This window comes from Drosophila arizonae, chromosome 2, assembly GCF_054131065.1.
Source record: "Drosophila arizonae isolate 15081-1271.41 chromosome 2, UAZ_ARI_1.0, whole genome shotgun sequence".
Classification (NCBI taxonomy): domain Eukaryota; kingdom Metazoa; phylum Arthropoda; class Insecta; order Diptera; family Drosophilidae; genus Drosophila; species Drosophila arizonae.
The window spans coordinates 8,653,878-8,679,124 of record NC_142922.1 but is presented as its reverse complement, the minus strand read 5'-3'; the positions used below and the strand labels follow the sequence as shown (position 1 = coordinate 8,679,124).

The following is a 25,247-nucleotide window of genomic DNA, read 5'->3' as shown; positions in this document are numbered from 1 at the left end:
TATCTAATTATAAAATCTATATAGATTGAATATGCTATAGGTTTGTAAGTAAAATTTCACGTATTTTCTTAGTTACAGTCCTAAAAATACCTTTTTTTTTTTGTTAGTTACTTAGTAACAGTTACATCAAGACTGCTCATCTCTATTAGCGCTCATCTCTATCTGTACACGGCGCTTGTGAAATATTTGTTTGCGGCTTTTGTACATCAAATAATATTAACAAATGAGCCGCGCTCCTCTTGACACTTGGACCAAACGCGAACAATTATGCCTGGCATCAGCAGTTTCGTGCAGTGGAGACCAGAATTGGATAACAGTTAGCCGCACACTGAAAACAGTTTGTGGCAATGGAAATTCTCGACCCGCGGATTGGTATTCTCAGAAAAACTGTGCCGTCCAGTATGGCCACCTTCTGGAGACAGTTGAGACCACGAAACGCAAGAAGCGCACCAACGAAAGCAGCGGCTTCTCTTCTCCCGCTACCGTGGCCGTGGAGACTCCCACAGAGATCCTTCTGCGACGGCTAACGGAAGAGCGCCTGCTGGAAGTCAAAACTCAGATGCGCCGAGATCAGGAGCTGTATAGCAAGGTGCAACGGGAAATTGAGGCCTTGCAATCGGATGAAATAACCGAGCAGGAGCTGCAGAGGATGTGGCAGGAAATAGAAAAGGAACAGGAAACGAAGCGCATTGAGGAAATGAAGCTGGAGAATCGAATGCGGGAGCGCGAGCAACGTAAAAAGGATATTGCTGGCAACTGGCGTAACAGAGAAAGTGCAACAGGAAGACGCTCCAACCTAACTGCCGACACAACTTCAGTGGATATGGATGTGGAGGACATTCCAGGTTTGTTTCCAACGAGTCCGGGTTCCATGAATGCAACGCATATATTAATGTAAATCTACTTCTAGCCGCCAACCCAGCTGGGAACAGTAATAAGCAGCAAGCAGCTCCCGCTCCCTTGCTAACATCGCTACTCAAGTCACCCGGCGGCAGCAATAGCAACACTGCCACATCGCCAACAGGCAGCTCCGCGGGCACAGGCGTGGCCCGTGCGACGGCAACGGCGCCAACGATAACTTCGCTGCTGACAAGTGGCGCCAGTGCCATGCCCAGTCAACCGGCAGTCATATTGAAAAGTTCAAACGATCCAGAATTTATGACACGACCCATTAGCGGACCGCCGCCACCTGAGGTGCCCATCACCGAGCGCAGTCCCTCACAGGCTGCGCCGACACTGTCCATGCTGCTGGAGAAGAATAAAGTAGCTGCTGCAGCAACAGCCACTACTAATAAACCGGATGAATCGCCAACAAAGTCCACAGATGCGGAGGCAAACGTCACTGACAAACAGGCTGCAGCAGATCTGGAGGCAATTTTCACCGATGATCCCGCGGAGCAGCATCTGATCGAGGCGTTCTGTAAGAACATTATTGACGACATTGGCATTGAAATGGTCAGCGTTATTGATGAGGAGATATTGAAGAACGTGGACAATGTGGTGTCCCCAGCCGAGGCGCCAGCCAAAGCTGAGGCAGTTGACTTTGAAGAGAAACTGGAATCGCTAAAGCATGACGATTCGGCCAATCGCAAGTCCAGCCAATCGCCAGCACAGCCGAAAACACAGGAAGTGGTCATTGGCTCCAGTGATGATTCCAACGATAATATACCATTGGCAGCCGTGGCATCACAGGAGAGCAAGGAGCGCAGTCAGCCATCAGTTGAAGCCCCAGACATGGCCATAGATGATGCAGAAATAATCGCCGAGGAGTTAAATGAGACAATAACAATTGCCAGCAGCTCAAGTGAGGAGAATGCTCGGGAAGTCCCTACGCCTGTGGTGGCTGATACAACAGAGGCAGTTGAAGCAGCAGCTAGCAAATCTCCTGCAGCAACTGAAGCCAACACACCCGAAGTCAGTAAAAAACCAGAAGAAGCTGCTGCTTCGGATGAGGCAGAAGGGAAAGCTGAGCAAGTCGAGGCCAACAATGAAGGTGAGGGTAATTCAGAAGATGAAAGACTTCCAGTTCAGATTTATTGTATCATTTCATTTTAGTGGCCAAAGAGGAGCCCAGCAAGGAAAGCAGTTCGGAAACTTGCAAGCTCACAGCCGAAACCAGTACAGAGCTGAAGACGCCTGCACCCACTGCCGCCAGTTCAGTGCATGACACGGACGAGGAGTCTTCTTCGCTGACAGAAAGCAGCAAAGCGGATGAGCCCATCCGTAATGCGAAATCCAAGCAGCATACGGAAACCAAGCCCGATCCAGAGCCGAGCAGTGGCACACGACAGACGCCACCCAGCGGCTTTGGGTTATCCAGCACACCTGCTCCTGCGCCCCTTTCTGCACGTGCGCCACTGTTGCGTAGACTGCCGCATCGCGATCGCTCAGAGAGTCCCATGGTGGATGATGACACGACAACGGCCAGCGATCATTCCACAGCCAGATCCAGTACACGGCGTCGCTGCTCCTCCACTCCTGTCATAGACAGCATACCCAATTCACCGGCGTCCAGTGAGCACACTGACGATCGTCGCGAGACGCGTGGCGCCTCCAAGAAGCTCTTCCTCAGCATTTACAGCACGCTGCAGGAGAGCAAACATGCGGCTCCCTTTCGGCGCGCCTTTAACGACGAGCATCCCCACAAGAAGGCAGAGCTGTGCTTGCGCCCCATGGACTTGCCCACCATCAAACGTAACATCGACTCCGGCCATCTACGCAGCATTAACGAGCTGCAGCGGGATGTGGTGCTCATGTGCCAGAATCTGTTGCTGGTCTACAAGCCGCACACCACGCAGCACAAGACGGCGCTGCTGTTCATGCAGGAGTGCCGCTCGCTCAAGGAGTTCGCGGCCATCACTCACATGCAATCCGACAACAGCTCCTCCAGCAGCAACAGCAGCAAAGTGGAAAAGGAGAAGGAGAAGGAAAAAGAAAAAGAAAAGGAGAAGGAAAAGGAGCGAACGCCAGCTGGCAACAAAGCACGCAGTGGTTCGCGCAAGAGCCAAAGGCATCATTAGACTAAGTTTATTATTATTAATATTATTTTTCCATAATCATGTCAATAGAACTGAAACCCATATATACTATCAAACCTGTATAATCCATGGCAGCAAAGTGAGGCCACAATATATTTTACATAGACAATATAATTCTGGAACCCTTATATATTAATCTGTCTAATGCTAAGCTATAAGCCTTTCATACATATTAATAGCAAACCTAAATTAACAAGTTTGTACACTACAAACATACAATAGCCGCTGGTCTTATAATAGTTAATGATATAAATGATAACTTATCCAAATCAATAAAAAAAAAAAAAAATTTGAAGAAAAGAAAAGAAAAGAAAACCAGTTTACAAATACTGATTAAGTATTATCAAACGATAGCCGCTGCTCTTATAATACTTTTAATAATAATAATATACATGAATAATACGATAGATATATTCTTATTAGCTTGGATAATATTATAAATATAATACAATAATATTTTAAAAAGTAAATAAATTTTATTTCAATTGATACAATTAATAATCGTAATTCATTGATTATTAATATCAATTAAAATAAATTTTGTTTTCTTTATATAATATTTTTGTATTGTTTTAAAAAGTTATTTAAGTGTAATCCCACGATAGCCGCTGCTCTTATAATGCACTTAAACTTATGATATAAGACACATGGTTATATTATTATCAATATAATCTAATCAATACAATAATAAAAGCCAATTTATCTTAAGAGATAATAATATTCAGAGAAATAATTGCTAAAGAACTTTTTTATCGTAATCACACGATACATTAATATATTTGGATAAGTTAATAAAGAATATATTTTATTAACCTATGCAAATCCATGCAAAAATACTGTTAGGCAAACAATTGATAATAAAAAAATAAAAAAAAAAACAATTGATAATAATCATTAATGAAACAGGGTTTTAAATACTGTTTCTACATTTTAAGTTATAAGTCTTTAAGATATGCTATTTATAAACATAATAGTGATTGTTAAGAAAACTAGATGATGAATAGATATGCATCGAATCGACTTAACAATGCAGTTTCAAGGTTGAATACTACTCTAGCAGACATTTATCAAATAGATATCGTAATGCTATAACAATTGGAATGACTTTAGTAGCTTAAGATGTATAACTTTATATAAACTTTTCTAAATTTCAGGTTTTACCAGAAATAAAATGATACGTTTAAAGATACCAAGAGACAAATATAATATAAATCAAAAGAAAAACTGCATGCTAAAAGTGAACTCTATACGATCTTTATATTAAATAAAGACAAAATAAACACAAATATAATATTATATAATAATATAAAAATATGTAAATATTTATTTAGTTTTTTATAGAGGCAACTTTATTGACAGTTCACAGCTATAAATTCATGGATCTTTTATATAGAAGCTGATTGCTTGAATGGAATTTTTGTTTACAATAGCTTGTCTTAAAAATATGATTACATATATGTATACATATTACATATATACAAATGATTACATACATATATACAAAATATTTATATACGTATATATATGTTGATCAATATGTATCTACATATATATTAATTGCCTCTAGTAACAAGTGTTCAATACCTAACCAAGAATATCATTCTTATTATAGACTCTACATTACATCAATCCACGTCAATCAAAGAATATCAAATTTTGTAGTCGTCGGGAGCGCGATGAGTGGCAAACGGCGCGTCGATGCGGGCAATAGAATTTGCGCAGGCAGCGCGAGAGTCGCAGATCGCATTGACACAAGCGAGCCGCACAGGAGTCGGGGCCACCCCATTCGCCGTGATCGATGGCGCACAGGGGCTTGCCCCGATAGCATTTCCACACATAGGGCACAAAGTACTCGAGGTAGGAGATGCAGTTGCTCTGGCCGTAGCACTTGTCGTGCAGGCGGCAACAGCGATCGATGCCATCGTTGGGCACTCCATGACCGCCAAAGCCGCAATAGCAGCCGTAGCCCTTGTAGATCAACGGATCACAGTTCGTGGAGCACTTGATCATGGAGTAGAGCTTGGCCACATCCCGTTTGCCTCGATCACTCGGCGGTCCGGTCTCATTACGCAATGACCACTTCATGGAGTAGCCAAAGGGAGCGTTGGCGCGCGCTATATACACATTCTCTCCATTCAGCAGATCCTCGAGCTGCGCCTCCGCCGGATTGGACGTTATCACACGTATATCCGTCACATGTCCATCCAGCTTTTGGGTCTTCAGATTCAGCGAAATTTCGGACTCTGGATAGCTCAGCTGTTGCTGTGCTGGCTCCCTGTGTGGGAAGATCTTCGATGGTTAAATGATTCCTTCTACATATACCAACCAATACCCACTTGTGTATCTGCTCCAACCATGTCTGCTGCTCCTGCAATTCACCGGTCCAGCCGGGCAAACCCAGCTGCTGCCATTCCTCCAGATTGGACTTGATTGCCGCTACTTGAGGCATTGCTGTGATATTGGGAAAGATTGGTTCCGCAAAGTCGGAGCGCTGCATTGTCAACAACTCAAAGCCGTCGCGCTGCCCGTTGGGCATTTTGAATGTGAAGGTTGGATTCGCTTGATGCATGCTCGGTCCATACATTTCCGGTATTATGTGCTCCAGCAAGACGCTGTCATTGGTGACGCCCCTGAACGCACTCCATATGTCATCCACAACCCTGTTCGCCTGACAGTGCACAGCCAGGAGCAGCACCAAACCCACCTGTACGATTGCCCACATCATGTTATGCTCAATCAGACGCAGAGGCAGACGCGGGATTTGTGCGATCCGTCCGAGTCGAGCGGCAATCAGAAATTGAAACTGGTGCGCCAGCGAAATGCGGTAGTTGGCCATTGGCCGCTAAGTACCCAACAAAAGAAACCAAAACAAGACTGCTGCGCTCGAGAAAGGCCGAGCCAGAGATACCCTGTAAACAATGGTAAACGTAGTATATACAATTTGAATAATAGACATTATTCATATAGTTTTTTACCATCTCAAAAGGCAGCCTTGAAAATCAAACAGATTCCACTGCCTATATAATCCAAATCCAGTATCCATTAATCCTTAAAGCGAATAGCCTTAAAGCATCGATATACCCCTTAATCACTTTCACTGGGTATCATAAAAATGAAGCATAAATTGTTCAAAATCGTGTTAATAGCAATAATAACAATGGCCAGCAGCGACGCCAACGCCGACGCCGACTGCGATGACGGCGCCGACGGATTTGGTGTGCGAGAGGTAAACGCATAAAACCAAATACACAAACTGACAGTGGCACAAATACGACGCCGAATCCAGCGTCGTGGTAGGTGGGTCAGTAACCGTAACCCACATTGCGTAGACGCGCGAAAAGTTACAGCAAGCTCAGTGGGCGTGGCAAGTTAAGGCGAAGGTGAGCAGCAGCAGCAGTCCGCGTCGAGTTATAGCCAAGATCAGTTCATGGTCAACGTTTAGGGCTTTTAATTACCGCGAGCTGAACTACTTAGATAGCTCGCAAGGGGGTGGGTGGATGATCACTTGGCCAAACGAAATTGGCATTAATGTGCGCAGCTTGTTTATGGTCTGCTTGTAAATACATACATAGCTAGAGTCATGCGCTCATACAAATACTCTCATAAATATGTTGTTTATGTTTTATCTGTCTGCAATTACACAGGTAATTTATGGCGGCCGCCTGCAACGCCTTCGTTACGTTGGTTGCATGTTACGTGTGAGAGCAAAAGCAAAGCATTCGCATAAGACACATCATACTTTCAAGTCGAAGTCGAAGTCGAGCGCAAATCAAGGTAAACATGAATGAAAATGGTCATGAGCAGACACATACGCATATATGCATATCGCAAATACAAGTGTTATTTAAATTATAGATTAAATTAATTAACCGCAAGCCAATAATAATAGCTAATCAGCGCTTTAATTAAACTGAATTATTATCAAAATTACTTTGGCGCGCAAAACTTGTTTCAGGTTATTGAATCGGTAAACAAATCGAGTATGCTGTTATCGGCTGAATCGGTTCATCAGTGCTGAAAAGTATCACAATCAGTTACTTTACAGCACTTCTTGAAGTTATCGATAACTATCGCCTTATTTGAATTTCTTAAACAGATAATTCAAATCCTAATTTGTTTACATATTTATCTATAAATCTGCAATCTACAGCAGCTGCATTTTTGACTATTAAAGCATGCACCCTGCCTCTGGGCTGTTCATATATGTATATGCCCAACGTACTTCCTCTCGCTTAGCACGCACCACTTAAGTTTACGTATCAGAGACAGACAAAACGCTTCAATAAATTGCATACATATTTTATTTTGATTCAATAAATCTGATTACTATTCTGGCTCGTCCGGCCGAATGGTCTGTAAACATAGCACAAGTGTTTGCTGTAGCATCATCCTCGCGGGTAAACGGAAATGCCACGCATTGGAACAAGCATTTTCCAGCTGCCGCTGCCGCTGCCACTGCCACTGCAGTAGTCGTTCTGCTGGAACAGTATATCCAGTAAAGACGTCGCTGACCAGAGTTCAAGCTGCGTTGTTCTGCTTTGCTTTAATCGCTGCATTGTCATCTTCTGTGCTGCTGGCAGCGATCGACCGACCGACCGACCGCTTACTTCTGCTCGCCTCTTTTCTACTTGCAATTGCCAGCATAGAGCTTGTTGTTCTCCTTCTGGTTATGGCAGTCGTAGTTGCTGCTGCTGCTGTTGTTCTTGTTGCTGTTATTGTTTGTGGGAACGAGCACACAGCACAGCACAAAGCTATTTTCAAATTGGAAAGGTTTTGCACTTCGCCAACGCAGTCAGCTCTCGGTAATTCTTTTTGTTCGCTTTGTTTGCGGCTTCGCTGCCAACGTCGTCGCCATCGCCGTTGCTGCTGCTGCTGTTACAGCCAACTTCTTTCTCGTTAGTTTGTTATTTTAACTATTATATCAATTAGTTTCAACGTTTGACGGCTCCGCCAGCCTCAGCTCATTGTAGCCGCGGCTGCAGCTAGATTGTGGATGGAAGGAGGAAATGAAAATGGGAAAACAAGAGGAAGGTAGAGTAGCGGCAAATACGAAGTTCGAGGTTGAATTTTGCGCCGTTGCAATTCACTGCGCTTGGCTTTCACGCTGGGGTTGAAACTCTCAAAGTGTGCGTGTCTATGTGTATGTGTGTTTGTCCGTGTACCTACAAATAGCAGCACTCTCATTTTGAAAATATGTAAATAACACAACAATCGTTGCTTTTTTATTGGCCTTCCAGTGCGTTGGCATTTCAGTAGCGTGAAGAAGGAAATAGCGATCAGGGTTGAAAGGTGTTCCGGGCCTCGTTTGAGAGCGGCAACTGAAATTATACTTGGAGAAATTTAAATGCGGCAGGTGTTACAGTTAGACGCACTGTTAGCTGCGTCGCTTCGCAGCACTGGCTAAAAGAATAATACAAAAATAAAAAAGCAAAGAAAAGTTATTTTTGGTTGGCCTATGTTTCAATACCCTTGCAAAGCAGACAGAAAACAAGTTTTCATTATGATTTTAATTCTTAATATTATTTTTAATTATTAGACATATTTGTTATATATTATTATTAATATTAATATTTTTTAGTTTATTAGAAATAGTTCTATGGAGAAACTAATTGCTATTATGAAATACAAGTGGGTTTTATATACGTATATGTATTTATGTATATAATGAATATAGACCAGTTTATATTCAGAGAGCTTTAATACTAAGTAATCGAATCGAATAACTAGGTGAAGTTTATAATCTCAAAAGGTTTTTGTTTTACTTCACATTAAATGGCAGACCGTGGAACCCACATCCAAAGGGTATATAAAGCGAAACCGTTAGTGTTTTCTCTCTCTTTGGTTCTGTCGTTTGGCGCATGCGATTGCGACAGACTGCCCAGTGCGCACCCGCAGGCGCAACTGCGGCAACCCCCTCGCTCGCTCGATACGTTCACACGCTGACAATTGAAACAACAACAACAACAAAAGCAACAGCCTCAACTAGACTCGCATATATTTGCGTAGCTAGAGGCATTTGTCAACGGGCGGTGGCAGTTACAATTCGGATTCGAGTTCGAATTTGAAATCGATATCCAATCGCGTGTCGCATGGCCATAAACCAGATAAAACTCTCACAAATCAGGCTACTCCAGCAGCAGCAGCAGCAGCGGGATGCGGGCGTAAGGGGGCGTGTGAGCCAGCATGCATTGGCTTCTACAGTTGCTGTTGCTGAAACGGTCAAATGGCTGCAACTGACAGTGCCAAAAGGTCAATAACTCCCTTCCATCCTCCTCTCTATCTGTTTTTTTTTTTTTTTTTTTTTTTTAGCTGCGGGTGAGCGTGCGCGCTTCTGCTTGCCATATTATGTGGGTCACGGGTCAATCATGTAATATAATCATTTAGAAGTATGTCTACATACATGCATACATATATACGCATATGTACATACAACTATTTTTGTGCTGTGCGACTGATTGATGCGCCAGACACAGCCCAAACGGAAGCTAATTGCTTTTCCCCGTTCTTGTTTTTTTCTGTCTATAATAAGTTATCGGTAATAAAACGTTTTTCTTTTCATTTAGTGTTGAATATATAAAATAAATTTTTACAAAAAGAAAATTATCAAATTTAACATTTTTCACTTAGTTTTAAGAAAACACTTTTTTTTTAAATTAATTTAATATTAAATCATAAACCATTCTTTTCCTTTCACTCAACATAATTAATATAATTAGTAGCATGTTCATTGTTATCGATTCATGGTATTCCCATAAAATGCTTCTTATGACCAAATCATGTATTTAATGTCTTTGCACATTGCAAAAGTAAATGCGTTTTGGCTAATTGACGTGTCCCGATGGCAGCTGCTCCTGGCTCTTCTCTTTGTAATGGCCTCTTGGCCATGTTTTCGCTGTGTGTATTGACCCAACTTAATAGACGAGCATGAAATCTAGTCACGAACTTAATCATGAACAACCGTGCACTAGATCCATGTTCGCCGACAAAATAGAGTCAGAGAAGAGCAAAAAAAAAAGAAATATCAGGCAGCAGCTGCAGCAGAGACCTCCCTCCTCTCTCTCTCTCTCTCTCCTTCTCACTTGGTCGCTCTCTTCATGCATTTGATCCATCCCAAGCCATCCTGCAAGCAATGATTATTGCTAGTGCACGACTTTCTGTGGCATTTGACTGGCGAGCCTCCTCCCGCTCCTCCTTAACATTCACCTTCTCCTGGGCCACTGGTCGGTGATTTTCCTAGTCTTATGGGCTTGGCTCGGATTTTCGGTCACTTTTCGGATATCACTTCGTTCAGTTTGCTCGTGCCTGGCAACACAATTTCAATTGGGGCTCGTTTTGATCGGTTTTCATAGCTCAATTGGCTGTCAGCCCTCTCCGATTCCCCCCTTCCCCTTACCCATGCCCACTTCTGTCGGGCGCTTGCTTTTTGATCCCAAGCGTATTGTATTTACATTTGCATTTGTATCTGTGTGTGTCTGCGATATGAATGAATCAAGCTCGAAGCTTCGAATTAAGGTTTATTATTTTGATACCCTATTTCACAAAGTAATTTTGAGTATATTGGCTATTGCCTAGGGATATACATTGAGCTTAGAAATGTAAACTGAGATATATTGTCTTCAGATAAAGGCGTCTTTAAAGCAATAAACATGTATATAGAAATATATCTAGTTTATTCATTGCTCTTATCTACATCTAAATTCAAAATTAAGTTAAATTTACTTCTATTTGTTTTTGGTAGAGTATTTTGCAGTCGTGTTTTATCACCGATTCTCTTTTTGAGTTCGGCTCATTGCCATTTCTGCTGATTTATACAATAATTTTTGCACCCGCCTCATGCCTCATGCCCTACTCCGCTCTGAAAACCATCGTCCGATTGTTTAAGATTCGTGGCGTCGTTGCAGTTTGAATTTCTGCCGATCTGCACAAAAGTTTTCAGGCCACACAATTCTACGGAAATGGCTGTTTACTCAGACACTAGTTGTTTATTTGTCAACTAAAATATATAGAATACGAAAGAAACAAAGGGAGAGCCGAAGCGAGTTCTAGTTTAGAAACTATGCGACACTTTAGGGAAACAACAAGCTTCCAAGAAATTTTAGCAATTTGTTCCGGTAGCAAAATTAAACTAATAGAGAGAGAGAAAGAAGGAAAGAAAGAGAGACGATAGAGCTAAAGAAGAGGGCGCTGCCTGTCAGAAATCTGAGCCCTAGCTTCGACTGGTACTACTAAAGTATATTGAACTCTTTGCCACTTGAGAAGAAAATCTCATTTAATTTATGAATACCAAAAAAAGCAAATATGATATTTATATTTTAAGATCTGACACTATTACTACATTTAACATAATGAAATCTACTCAAATTTTGTATTCAAATATCTATGAAATCTTGTACTTAGTATTTGTTTAAATGGAAATCTTTCGGAGCACTTTTGAGCACTCAAATTTCATAGACCCACTTGAAATATTCCCCATTTCGTTTAGCAACCGACACTTAATTTCAGAGCGTTTTCCATTTTTCCTGGGAAATATAAGTGCCTTTGTTGCATTATTTTTGAGCTGATTTTTCACAAAATCATACACATTAGTGTTAATTTAGTGCGTATAATTAAGCCCCAGAAAAACCCTTGGGAAAGAAATCAACATTGTTTGCACCCTTCTTTCACTCTCTTTCTTTGCCTCTCTCTCTCTTTAACATTTGTTCCTACAGCTGCTAGAACACAATTCATTTCGTTCTGTTCGGTTGACTTTCTTTATTCGTGTGCGTGAGCGTAGAGTTGACTAATTACCTTGTTCGAAAAGCCAAAAAAAAAAAAAAAAAAAAAAAAAAAAAAAAAAAAAAAAAAAGGAAAATAAATAAAATAAAAACGTCACGATCGGGTGCAAACGACTGTCTCATACTCTGTTCAAATTTCATCGAGACTATCTTTTAGACTGTAACGTGAGGGAAAAGATGTTGTGAAGACGGAAGTGGTTGTGCCCATTAGAGCTATCTACATATTGCTTTTTACTTGGCATTTATCAGGCGTTGTTTAGTATAACACCAAGTTTCTCACTTCCGTTCTATAATTCTAATATTTTTGAAAAGAATAAAGTACAAAGAGATTAACACATAGCTTGATTAGATTCAAATATTTCACGCAGATTGAACTACCGTTTTTAATGAGTGTGGATCTAGTCACAAATACTTAAGCAAACAATGTGAAACACTGGACCCTCACTCACTAAAAACAGTAGTACGTATTTCCGATCAGAACCGTTCCATTTAGATAGTCTTACCATTTTCGGGGCGTCCACTTACTCAGCTCTCTGGCATGTTTTATTTTGATTTAGATTTTTTTTTCTTTCATTATTAATTTAAATTACTAAGCGATAGTGCTGAATAAAGTCGAACAACAATAACAAGCCACGCTGCTGCCAGTTTTCGTATTGATAAGAGCGACAACCGAATCAGTTCTCAGTTCTCTGCTATGCTCTGCTTGCTCTAGGCGTTACGACTCTTATCAGCAAATGAGCTACGCACACGTATGCATATGCATTTGCATTTAATGTGTATGTGTAAATAAATTTTGTTCGCGCCTAAACAAAAAGATCGTTGACTTTTGAAATTAAAAAAAAAAAATAGTTTGTCGTAGTGTGGCAACGCCACGAAAGAACCGCTTATTTGTAAGCAGAAAAAAAATATTGAGAGCGCACATTTATATACGTGCTATGTATGTATACATACCTATACATTCATACACACAAACACAGAGATCAACACATGCAAAAAGCAAAGCTTACACACGCGCACAGCAAAGCAGCAGCAAACATTGCTGTCTGTATGCATGTATTTGTGAGTAACGATGGCTGCGCTGATGGCTCAAGTTGATAGCAGCAGTTGTTTTTTGTTCTTCCTCTTCTTGTTGTTGTTGTGGCTGCTACTGCTGCTGTCGCCGCTGACGTCGCTGCTTTTATTTCTCGAGTATGCCTTGTCTTCGCCGTCGATGTTGTTCTTGTTGTTTTGTGGTCTCTTATGGCTGCCACGATTTGAAGAAGTATGGCGAATTACATACACGCATACACAAACACATTCAAACAAGCACGCACGAGGGCAAAAATTCAACTGACTATTCAGCCATGATATTTGCCAGCAGCACAATTCGCCGCTGTCGTTGTTGCTCCCTTGTTGTCAATTTCATTTCGCAGATTCTGTTTTATTAAATTGTTATTGAAATTAAATCATTTATAATTAGACGGCTAGCCGACTGATCCAACTGTAAACGCTTCGTGCATCCGCTCATTATTTCGGTAAAAATGATGATGCCCATGTGTGCAGTGTGAGAGTGTGCGAGTCTGATGTCTCTGTGTGCGTGTCACTCGCCGTGTAATCAACGGCAATTTGAAAAAAACTGCAAAAACAGGCAACGCTCCACACACATGTACATTTACGTATGTTCATATATTTCATTTTGTATGTACCTCCAAGCACGACTTTTGCATTGGTTTTATTTTATATATTATATTCCGTTTAAATTAATATCGTACATGAAATGTTTGATACTCAGATTGTAAGATTTTGTATTGAATTGACAGACGAACATGGCGGCCAGCTGCGAATGGCAATTAATGCAACAGGCCTCCAAATTTTTGCGGTTAGTTTGAAATTTCGGCAGTGTACAGTTATTATTTTCCTATAGGTAGCGTCGAATCACATATTGAGCACTCACACATTAATACGCACAGCGAACGGGGAATAAACGCGATTTAAATTGAGGTATTATATAGTAATATAGTATTACTATATTTTCTTTATAAGTTACTTGAACTGGTGTGCAAGTTTAAAAAGCAAAATTGCAATCGTACGGCGACTGCGCAACTTAAACGTAGAATATTGCACCACAACTGACAACCACTCGCAAACGTAGCTCTTATAAGACTAACTCAAAGTTAAGCCACAGACATACTCTATAGCGCAGAGAAATGGCTCGCAGCAGAGCCATGACGTATACATGTACGCTGAGTGTAGAGAGAATAAAGAGCGCGATAGACCAAGAGCGTCGCTTTTCAAATGAACGATCGTAGCTCACCAATACACATAAACGAGAGGCGTGCTGCCAACGCGTGAGGCATAAAATCCTATCTGATATAATATTTTTGGCGTATTTTTAATAATGTACATAGAAAAAGTATCTGCTACATGTATAATATAATATATATTTTTTACACTTATTAGAATACTAATAACTATTTTAAAATTTGTTAAATGCAATTTTATAGAGTTGGCAGCACCAACGTGGTGGTAATTGAACTCTTAATATACACACACATATAGTCAATGAGCGGCAGCCCACACACATACTCAAACACATAGCTACACAGTAGAATTTGAGTGAGTTGCGCTTGCGTTTGCGCTTGTGTGTATGTGTGTGCAATCGTGTGCAAATGATACAAAGAAGAATTATATCAAAAGCAAAAGAAAATAATGATGACGCAGTGAAAAAATTATATTAAAATAATTACAACAGCGCGTTCAACTTGGACTTGGTGAGACGTTGACGTCGACTTCGACAACGAAGCGTCGCTGCCGTTTGCTTGTCGACGCGCGCACCTTTTAACTGCTGCTGCTGTTGTTCTTGTTGTTCTTGCTGCCTCTGCTGTTGCTGCTGCTGCTTTCCAGCTATCGTTAGCGGGGTTGGTTTGTTAAAGAATCGTAGTGAAATGCTTGGGAAAGGTTTTACAGTACGTACAAACAGAACAGTCACAGCAACATGCATGTGTTTGTATTGGGATAAATACATGTGCATACATACGTACATATGTGCTGTACATTGTGTATGTATGTATGCGTTTGCATTTATCTCTACGCGATTTTATTTCTTGTTCTTTTGACAATTCTTTGCCAAAAGGTAGGGCGCGTCTGAGCAAGGGTTCGTGACGTCAACGCACTCGCGCAGCTGTTGCCCGACTGTCAGTCAGTCAGTCACTCAGTCAGTCAGTCATGCAGTCAGTAGTTGTCTTCTTATTGCGTCTCCTTCGAATCCGCATCCATTATACAAAACAGCTAGAGGGCCCTAGCGGTCGATAATTTTCCATCAAGGTGACACAGTTTGGAAACGCAAATTCTGCGTCTCCGCTCAATGAAACATTGCATTGTCAATGAAACATTGCAGAAATCGGCAAACTGTGTCTTTAAATATTTAATTCATTTTCCGCTTCCTGTAATTGATATGCACTCTTGTTTACACCTCCCACCTAAAATTGTCCACTCGTGTGGGTGCCGTTGCTAGTCCAAGAGATTTGTGTAAAGCCCAAGCAAAGTTCTGATCAGCACGTATGGAGAGAATGCTGAAATGGAGCTAATTGGAAAACGGTAAATCAATTGTCTTTCCAGTTGAGAATACATGTGCGCTTAATGAAGTTGCGAAATTGAGGATATATTCTTTAACATAAATAAATAAATAAAATTTAGATTTATTTCAGATATGTTTATAAAATGCATCTAAACAATTAGAGTTTGGTCAGGGAATTCATTTGAATTGTGTAATCGATAAATGTGTAAGTTAAGAAACGCAAGATACCGCTTTTTGGCCTCCTTCCTTAAAAGGTAGCAATCTATGGTCCAATCAAACTCTCAGTTCTTCCCACAGTTTGGCCTCATCCGTTAACCCAATGTAATATATAAAACGAGCGCTAAGCGGAGCTGAGCTGCTTCGTTTAGTTCAAACCCAGCCCCAGTCGTAGCCCCGGGATCAACCCAGCCCAGCCCAGTTCAGATAAAAAATCACACACGCTGCACTGGCTACTTGTCATTGCGAAAAATTCGAGGTGTGTGCAGAGCGAGTGGGTTGTATATACAGATGCATATGTATGTATGTGTGTGTGTGTGTGTGTAACCAGGCACAACCAACGAACCGAGCAACCATCGAAAAATCGTCGCCTGACCCATGCCAATGCAATCTCAGCTGTTGGAAATGCAATTGCCATTGCATTTTGTATCTTGTAAATGTCATTGGCCATTGCCCAACTGCCAACGCGTCCGACTGACTGCCCGTCGAAATGCACGTATCCGCGGCTCACTCACATTAAATTACATTACGTACACTCCTTTCGTTTGCAATATATATATATTTAAATTGCGCTGCCACAGCTATAGCAAAGATGCGAACCATCTAATGGCTCAAAACAAATGGCAAAGTTCAAACGAGGTTAACAGCATTTCAAGCTACAGTGGCCAGCGGACAGCGGACAACCAACAGCGGGCAGTAGGCAGGAGCACTCCTGCCCCGAGTCTGTCCCAGTTCGAATCTGAGTCCAAGTCCGGGGCCACCAAAATGGATGCAACTGCAGCCAAAGCTAAGGCAAACAAAGCCAGCAAAACTAAACAAAATCAACGAATGAGTGAAGCCGAACAAAAAATATATGCTCTTGATAGGACGATAGACTAAATCATACCCTGTAGTTGATTTCTATGAAGAATGAATTTCCTAGAATGGAAATCTTGAATGAAAACTTTTTATTAGTTCTGAGGTTCAATGAGAACATATATGTATACAGACTGGTAGATCGCCAATGAATGTATATAGATCCCTACTCAATCGTAAGATCGTAATTCTTTGTAGGAGATTATTTACATCGGATATCCTGCCTCTGGCTCACCTAGATACAGTTTTCCTCTGTCTCCCATGCAATATTCCTTATTTCCCAGCCAGCCAGCCCTGATAACAGGGTATATAAAAAAGGCCCAAAAGCATCTTAAACGACAGGCAGTGGTAACATGACCATAGTAAGATAGTTACAGCTTCAGCTTCAGCCTCAACTTCAGCTTCAGCTTCAATAAAACGACATGCGCACAAATCTGTGGACGTCTGCCGAAGTGGAGGCACATATAAAAACCTTTCTAACGATCGTTTACCTCTCGCAAAATGTAACAAAGGAGTCGGGCGAAAAGTTGCCTGGGCCAGCTTGGCCTGGCCTGGCTTGGCTATGGCTATGGCTCGGCTGTGCCTTTTCTTGGCCGGGCTAGTTGATGCGGGCCAAGCCTAGGCCGAGCGCCCACTTCCTACTTGTTGCTCTCTTCGTGCTGCCAAGCGCTGCAGGCTCTGCTGCTGATGCTGCCCACAAAACTTAGAAGCCATACACACGTACTAACTTGGCCAACGCGGGCCAAGCTAAGAATTTGATTTTATGCTGCTGCTGCTGTTGCTGTTGCACAGCCATAGTTGGAGCATGGCAGCTGCCGCTTAAGTTGGCCATAATGTGTTGGCCATTTGCCCCTTTGCATACGCCACTGAGCCAAAATGCCAGCCGCCAGCCGCCCGCCGCCTGACACTTGGACGGACCACGAACCGCTCACCTAAAAAAATACAGAAAAAAATAAAATAAAAATAATACAAAAAAATAAAATAAAACGGCAACCAAAAACCGAAGTTCAGGCAAACGGGGGAAAATATATAAAAGGAAAGAGTAATAACCAGTTTTGTCTCCCAAAAAAGCCAAACAAATGAAGTCAAGCTGAGCTAAAAACAAGAAAACTAAAAGAACTACACGAGCTGCAGCGAATGCGAAATACCCTGCTAGATAACAACTGATGATTGGATGAATATTGTTATTTAGATAAGAGAATTATGAAAGAGCTATTAATTAGATAAGATTAATATGGTAACAAAGTTAAGGAAACTTAATTAGTATTCATTTAAATATTGACATAAAGCTATGTTGTTAATTTTCACTTTACACTAGATATCTATAGGAACTGGAAAATAATATATTGAATTATTATAGCTAGAGATGTGGAACAAAAAGAATTGTTGACTTTGTTAAATTGTTTAATAAATATAAAATTTAGTTATCCTACAGGGTATACCCTATAAAGGGATCCAACTAACGTCCATATTTGTGTAAGCAACCATAAAAAAATATTTCCTTAAAATGTGCTCTAGCTGCCCTCATATTAACCAAGCTAGGTTAGTTCGAAATATACTTCTATTTATAGTTCATCGATAAAAACTAGCTATTTTTCGAAGCTGCGCACATATCTGATTACATAAGTAAAGTACGCTATGTGCAGGGTATCTAAAGAACGTACCTCATGTTTACGAGTAGAAGCTAAAGCAAACTTCAGGCCAAAAGCAGCGATCGAGCGTACCTCGGCCACAGATGGGGCCCACACTCTGCTGGAGAGTGTACAGAGAGACAGAGAGCAAGCGAGTGAGACAGAGGGAGAGGGAGAGGGAGAGCAGAGCCATGTGCCGGGTCGGGTCGGACGCTCTTCAGCTACAGCTTTAACTTCAACGGCCATCATCAGATAGAGGCAGGCAGCGAGAGGCAACCAGCCAAGAGCCAAGAGCCAAGAGCCTAGTACAGTTGAATTGAAGTTGTGGCAAACGGGTATTGAGGGAGTTGGCAGTAGGTCTTGCCATGGCTTGGTCTTCGTCGTCCTCTTCCACTTCATCTTCGTCTTCAGTGTTCTGTCTTCAGTCTTCGGTCTTTGGTGTTGCTTTCGGCTGTTGGCTGTGTCTCTGCAGCGTTGTAGGAGTTTTGGCTACACAGAAGTTTAGTTACATGCTCATTACATAGATGCAGAGCGAGCGAGTGAGAAGGCGAGAGAGGGACAGATAGACAGACAGAGAGATGGAGAGCGAGTACAGCGAGTACAATGTATGTGGCCAGCTATAGATACATACAATTTATGTATTGCAGATACATAGATAGAAGCGTAGCTCTGGTACTTGCCCCGAACTGGCTTTGGCGCGGATGCTGCTGCGGCTACGGCTGCTGCTGCCGCTGCTGTTGCTGCCTTTCTAAACTTCTAGCTTTTCCGATGCTTATCGCAGCTAACAAAAAATAGAAGAATACGAAAATAAATAGAAGAAGCAGAAAAGGAAAAAAAATCGTAAGCTGAACTCCCACAAAAAGCGAGCACTGCATTTCTTTGGCCTAGCTTTGGCCTGATCCCCTCAGCTTTAAAGCAGATCTTTCTTTTCACATGCATAAATTGTGTACAAAAAGCAGCTTCTCAGTGCGGGGATCATTAGTTTTGAAATTTTTATGCATTGTATGCTCTGCTATATATACACACGTATATATATATGTATATTGCCTGACTTGTTTGCGATGGTGCAGGACTTGATTGTGGCCACGACTCTATAGTTCGGGCTCTCTTCCTGCTCGTGTAATTGTGAAAACAATTTAGACGAATTTTCCAGTTCAATTGCGCTTTTAATTTAAATTGCAGCAAACTTGGCTCGAATTGTTGTTGCAGTTGTCGTCGTCGTCTTCATCAATTGTCAGTGCTTAGTTTTCTTTTCCCGCTTCTTCTTCTTCTTCATCTTCTTCTTCTTGGTTTCATGCGCGAAAATTTTCGTAGATCTTAAGCGAGTTTCGGCCCAAACTTGGCCAACTCGGCCAACTTGACTGTCAAATTTGATTCTTGGCCAAGGCGCATGTCAATTGACTACGTCTCGGACAAGACTAGTTAATTAACGTTCAGACAATTGATGGAGTAGAGCAATGTCAGCTGTTAGTGCCTCAAATGGCTTGAAGGGTTAATAAGCGGCAAAAGCACATATTGAGGCTAAAAGTTCGCACAAATGTTGCCTATTTGTGTAAATGAAACAATTATTGGGTATTCTCCCTAACTATTATTATCATAAAGCTTGCCATCCAATAAATAGAGAATTAATAGGGATGCATTGCATATCATTTAAATGCAATTATATGGTAAACTATGGATCTTAAAGCTGTGGGAGCGAATTGTTCAAGTGAAATAAAACTCATTTGTTTATAAATTTCTGACTAGTCTGCCTGCCAGCTCCATAAAATGTAGACATATAAACATTTAGCTTTTGAGCTTGTAAATTGAGTATATATAGAACTTGATGTCAAATGATCATAAACTGCTATTGCTGTATGTTGAGCTTAAAGAAAAACAAAGTTGGAACATTGTTTGTTTTGTATAGTGTTTAGTTTATCTAAGCTAAAGATATACTACACCCAAGATCTTAGCTACAAAAAATGTATCTGAATATATTACATGTATAACTTATAGAATTTAGTAAAGTAAATTATTAAGTGGAAGAACTTATCAATAGTAGATATATTCCTGTATATATGCAGATGAGTATACATATATGCAGATGAGATAAGCTCAGCAAATTTATAGATATGTTCATATAATATTGTTTTCTTAACGCACTTAATATTATGATTGTTATGTTATATGTATGTTATAATGTTTTATTTTACAATTTTTTTGATATTTATAAATATTTTATTTTAATTTTATATTTTTTGTTTAAAATTAATATTTTTTAAATTATTATTATTATTATTATTATTTGGTATTTCAATTATTTTTATTAATTTTATATTTTGATATCTATTAAAATTAACAATAAATGTTTGTAGTAATTCATTTTTGCTTTTTAATTTAAAAAATATTTTACTTATATTTTTATTTAGGTAAATTTATGACTCAATGTATTTATTATTATGTTCTTTGTTTATTTATTCTTTATTATTAAATTTGTTTGTATTTGTTTTCTATTTTTTAACTATACGAAATCCAATCTTGTTTTGAATTAAAGAATTTGTTGTAGTTAAGCGAGTAAATATTTGCCAATACTTGAAATTAAATGTTCAATCTCTACAACTGTGTCCATTTTTTATTTGTATTTGTATTTGTAGAATGCAACAGCTTTGACGCCTGCTTGGACTGGGCAAACATTTTGGCCATGTCGAGAGTGTGAAGAGAGCAGCGATGCGTAACGGCCTTTCTCTGTTTGGACATAGATTTAGGAGGCATAGACGAGGTGTGTGTGTGAGTGTTCTCTGTTCCACTTGAAGTTCAACTGAAGTGAGCAGCATTAAGTTTAAGAACAACAAAAATCGACTGCTGCTAAATTTCACTGTTTATTTCTTGTACTCGAGCTTGAAATTAAAAGACTATAAACAATCGTGAGAATGGCACTTGAACATGTTCAAAACAATAATGGCCTTAAACGAAATGTACAAGAAACAACAGACAACAGGCGGGGCGGGCAGGTGAGGTAAGATGGTTAAGGGGAGTTGGGCAACGGGCAACGGGCAATGGGCAACTAGCAACGGTCTACAGGCATCAGGCAACAGGCAACCGGCAACGGCAAGACAAATCAACAAGCCGCAGTCGCTATGCTGTGCTGTGCTGTGTGTTCGAGCCAAAGTTAAAGCCAACAAACGGAGCGAGCCATTCAGCCGCACGGACAGCCAGGCGGCTAAATGAACAGACAGTCAATCAACTTTAAGCAAAAAGCACAACGACAACGACACGTCGCGACGTTAGCGGCGACGTCGACAGCGACTGCAGCGGCGACAGCATCAAAGAGAAATGCGCACGCTCAGAGTTAGCTACAGTTTTAGCCTTAGCTACACACGATCATCCGTTGGAGATGACTTAAGGAGTGCGCTCCGAAAACTATTACAAAATGATCAAAACAGCTAAAAAGAATGAAAAGAGCTCAAAATGGAACAACAACAAAGGCAACAACATGAAAATCAAATCAGTGTGCGAACTGGACCTGAACCTCGGCATCTAAATGCTATTCGGGCTCAGACGGCGATCGTATCGGATTGGATCGGTTCGAGACTCGATTACAATAATTACAATCGGCTACGCGAGATTTACCAAATCACAACAACAACAGTAACAACAACGGCAACACATCAACATCAGCAGCAGTAACCATATTGCAGCACACAGATACACAGATGCAGATACAGATACAGATAACTCAGCTATTACGTGCATATACAATTTTTATAAGAAATTGAAGTCAAGAAGCAGAATTAAAACAAAACTCATCAAGCGACGTCGCGACGTCGAAGATGCAAACACACACACGCACACACACACAGATATAGAAGCCAAAGCTAGCTAAATACAAGCTACAGTATAGGCTCGTTAGAGTGGATGTAAACATTTGCAGACGCTGAGAAAAAGAAGCCTTACCAAAAAATGACTATTAAATAATATAAAATTGTAATTACTTGAAAATTGTAACTGATTTTTAGTTTTTTTCTTTTTAAATATTTTTAAATTTAATTTTTTAAATAATTTTTAGTTTAATCAAATAAAAATTTTTCTTGAATTGGCTAAATAATATTTACTGAAGAAATATTGTTCGTTAATGAAGATTCATTACTGTATACACATGATATGACTCAATTGCTGCATGTGTGCGTGTGTGTGTTTATAGAAAAGAAACAGACGAACGGACAGAAAACGGACGGCAGATCCATCTTCAGCTTCATCAAAGCAGCGCAGCAATTTTCAGTTAACAGCTCTCAGCTTTGAGCATAGCGCGCACTGTAAGCGGTTAGCTGTGTATCTGCTAGATACAGTGTGTGTGTGTGTGTGTGAGAGAGAGAGAGAGAGTGGAGAGGCCAAGCATCATTGGCACAGCGAATCGGGCAAAACGAGAAATTGAAAAGACAGTTACAACGTCATAATGAAGCTAAAGGCTATGCTGGCAAAACTATACAAAATCGACGGCAAACCGCATAAAACACAAACACACACGCACACAACCACACACAGTCGTGATATTCTATACATATGTATGTATGTATGCTTGTATGCGTATGCATAGGAGCTTAGCTTTTTGCGAAGAAAATTTAGCGAGAATTAAGAGCACGCCATCAATTGAAGAGTTTGGCGATTGAGAGAGAGAGAGAGAGAGAGAGAGAGGAAGAGCCCTGTGCTTAGTGGGCACAGTGAAAGGCGTGCGCTTAACAGAGCGTCAACAGTAGCGCGTGTAACGCACGCAGCGAGTATTATAATTGGCATGCAGCGTTTTGCAACACTGCCAGCCATTAATAAAATAAAAATGTGATCTCGTTTTATGATAATGAAATACGTATGCATGTACGTAAGTATGTATGTATGCATGTACATGTGCTCGTTCGTAAATTGCTGAAGCTTTGGGTATGCAACTGTTGCATCTTGATGCAGTTGCTGACACAGCATCAGGCATGCTGCAAGCACACACCAGCACCCCAACGTGTGCATGTGTGCCTTTTTGTATGTATGTTTTTCAACAAAATTTATTGATATTCATTGTTTGTTTGTTGTCGATCGTCGTCATCGTCGTCGTCTTTGTCGTTGCTCGCTGCCAACTGAAATCACAATTGTTGGAAAAAAAGCAAAGAGAAAAAAAATTGCTGATGCTGCTGCTGCTGCGCTGCTGCTGCGACTATTCTTTGCCCGGGCCTTCACTTTTTCTAGTTGCACACATACAAGCGTTTCCTGCGCGGACACCTATGCGCAAACATACATACATATGTATGTATGTACATGTATGTATGTGTGTGAGTGTATGTAACTGAAGTTTAGTTGCAACTGGCTTTTGGTCTATAATTCTTGTTTCTGGCTTTCGTGCCGAAGCTGCTGCTGCTGCAAGTAGAAAAAAAAGAAAAAAAAAATTCAGATAAGGAGCCAACGTTAAAGACGCGGCCCAGCATCTTTAAACAGGAAACTGCCTGGCGCTGTGGCTCCCAAAGGAAGCGGACCAGTAATATTTACATTTATTGCAAAATTATGCATATGCCAGTTGCTGTTGCTGTTGTTGTTGTTGCTGTTGTTGCCTTTGTTGTTATTGTATATAAACCATGCGCCATAGATGCGCACAGTTTATGTTTAAATATAAACATTGCTGGCAATTTTTTGTTTTGTATAATCTATGCGCACACATACATATGTACATATACACATGCCTAAATACATACATACATATGTATGTACGTACATAAACAATGCTTGAGCTTGGTTTGCAATATGATTGCGCTTTGGAATTTTACAGCACTAGATTTTTTTAAAGGTTGGCTTTTGGGCATAGCAAGCACATATTGCAGTGGGTCTTAGATTATTTCTTCCAGTCCCTTAACACTATTTGTGCATCTATAAAATTAAAAATTTAATTATCAAAGTAGTTTAAAAGAAAGATGTTAGTAAGTTCATGCATTAAAAAATTGTTTTGGAAACATTTTATTATAATTTAAGCACATTATACTCTGGATTACCATTTTCAATGGGTTCTGGGTAGACAAATCCACAGAAAGTAGTTCCACAGCTGATTTCAGTCAGTTATGCTTACATTATAAAGCAAAACTATTTACCATTTAGCTATTTTTATATGTATATAGTAAGTGTACATGTATGTATGTAAATGTTGATTTGAATGCCTTCCAATCTGAATGCGATTTTGCCTTGCTTTCCAATATACTGATTCGTCTTGGCGTTTTACAGCACTGCCTTTTTTGGTTGGCTGCTGCGTCGTGACTATTGTTTTATTGCATGTTTTATTCAAATATACACTCAATATGTACTGTATGCAACTAAATAAATCATGCAACCTTTTATTGTTGAATATTGTACGGATGTGTGTATGTGTGTGTATGCATATAGAGCCATGCTAATGCTATATCTATCTATCTTACAGACAAAAAGCGTTTGTAATTTGAGTAAAGTTTATTAGATCGTGAACTCATTTTGTTGGGCGGCCCATGTATTTTCGTGGTTGGCCGAGAAAAGCAAGCGGTGTCCCAAAGATTTTCATGGAAAGTTTCTGTGGTTGGGCTGTTGCTGCTGCTGCTTTCTTGTTTATGAAAATTTCACGCTAGTCGAAAGAATTATTAATTTCGCAGCAGCAACAGCAACAACCACCGTAGAAACAACAGCAACAAGCAACAAGCAACAGCTACAGCAGCAAAAGCGGCAGCAGAGCTACCAAGTGGGAATTATGCATCGCTGCGCAGAAGCAGAACGCAGCACACACACATGCGCAAACATAGTCTGTGTTGGTGTGCGTGTCTGTGTGTAAGCGCGTGTAAAATATGGTAAACATGATAATACGTAATAAAAAATAGTGTAACAGAAAAGGGAAATAGTATAAAATCAGGTACAAATTTTCACCAAAAACCGTTTGCGTCGCTTGGCCGCAGTTGTTGTTATTGTGGTTGTTGTTGTTGTTGTAAAAGCTGGCTGGCTGACTTTGACGATTTGGTGGTCACACAGTGTGAAGAATGGGCTAGGAAATATTGTATGCCAGCTCTGTTTGTTGGGCTGTTACAGATTTGAACAGATCTACCCAACCAGATAACAAATGAAAGTGCCTGCCAGATCAGCGTGTGGATGGGAGCTGAAGGCGAAGGAGACGGAGACGGAGACGGAGAAGCAGGAGTAGGAGGAGGAGTGG

General features: G+C 40.6%; 2 protein-coding genes across 3 annotated transcripts; one reads left to right on the top strand and one right to left on the bottom strand.

Annotated features, from left to right (window-relative positions):
• The first annotated feature begins 124 nt into the window (after positions 1-124).
• Brd8 (Bromodomain containing 8) lies at positions 125-3,771 on the top strand. The gene is made up of 3 exons (XM_018010954.2): positions 125-845; positions 911-1,993; positions 2,056-3,771. Exons 1-3 carry the CDS (start codon positions 224-226, stop codon positions 3,018-3,020), a joined length of 2,670 nt encoding a protein of 889 aa, XP_017866443.1. The 5' UTR covers positions 125-223; the 3' UTR covers positions 3,021-3,771.
• Positions 3,772-4,360: 589 nt separating this feature from the next.
• Positions 4,361-12,254, bottom strand: LOC108616052 (uncharacterized). Of its 2 annotated transcripts, XM_089462598.1 has the most exons (3): positions 6,014-12,254; positions 5,375-5,947; positions 4,361-5,313 (listed from the first exon to the last, which is right to left on the bottom strand). In XM_089462598.1, the coding sequence occupies exons 2-3, from the start codon at positions 5,872-5,874 to the stop codon at positions 4,674-4,676; spliced, it is 1,140 nt and encodes a 379-aa protein (XP_089318724.1). In that variant the 5' UTR covers positions 5,875-5,947; positions 6,014-12,254; the 3' UTR covers positions 4,361-4,673. The 2 variants fall into 2 exon arrangements, with proteins under 2 accessions (XP_089318724.1, XP_017866486.1); XM_018010997.2 differs by having other exon boundaries at positions 5,375-12,254.
• Between the last annotated feature and the right edge of the window lie 12,993 nt (positions 12,255-25,247).

Coding starts and splice junctions, on each gene's coding strand:
- Brd8 (XM_018010954.2), top strand. CDS start 224: ATGAGCCGCGCTCCTCTTGACACTTGGACCAAACGCGAACAATTATGC. Junction 846..910: donor GGATGTGGAGGACATTCCAG/GTTTGTTTCCAA, acceptor ATCTACTTCTAG/CCGCCAACCCAGCTGGGAAC. Junction 1,994..2,055: donor AGTCGAGGCCAACAATGAAG/GTGAGGGTAATT, acceptor ATTTCATTTTAG/TGGCCAAAGAGGAGCCCAGC.
- LOC108616052 (XM_018010997.2), bottom strand. CDS start 5,874: ATGGCCAACTACCGCATTTCGCTGGCGCACCAGTTTCAATTTCTGATT. Junction 5,314..5,374: donor TGGTTGGAGCAGATACACAA/GTGGGTATTGGT, acceptor CTTCCCACACAG/GGAGCCAGCACAGCAACAGC.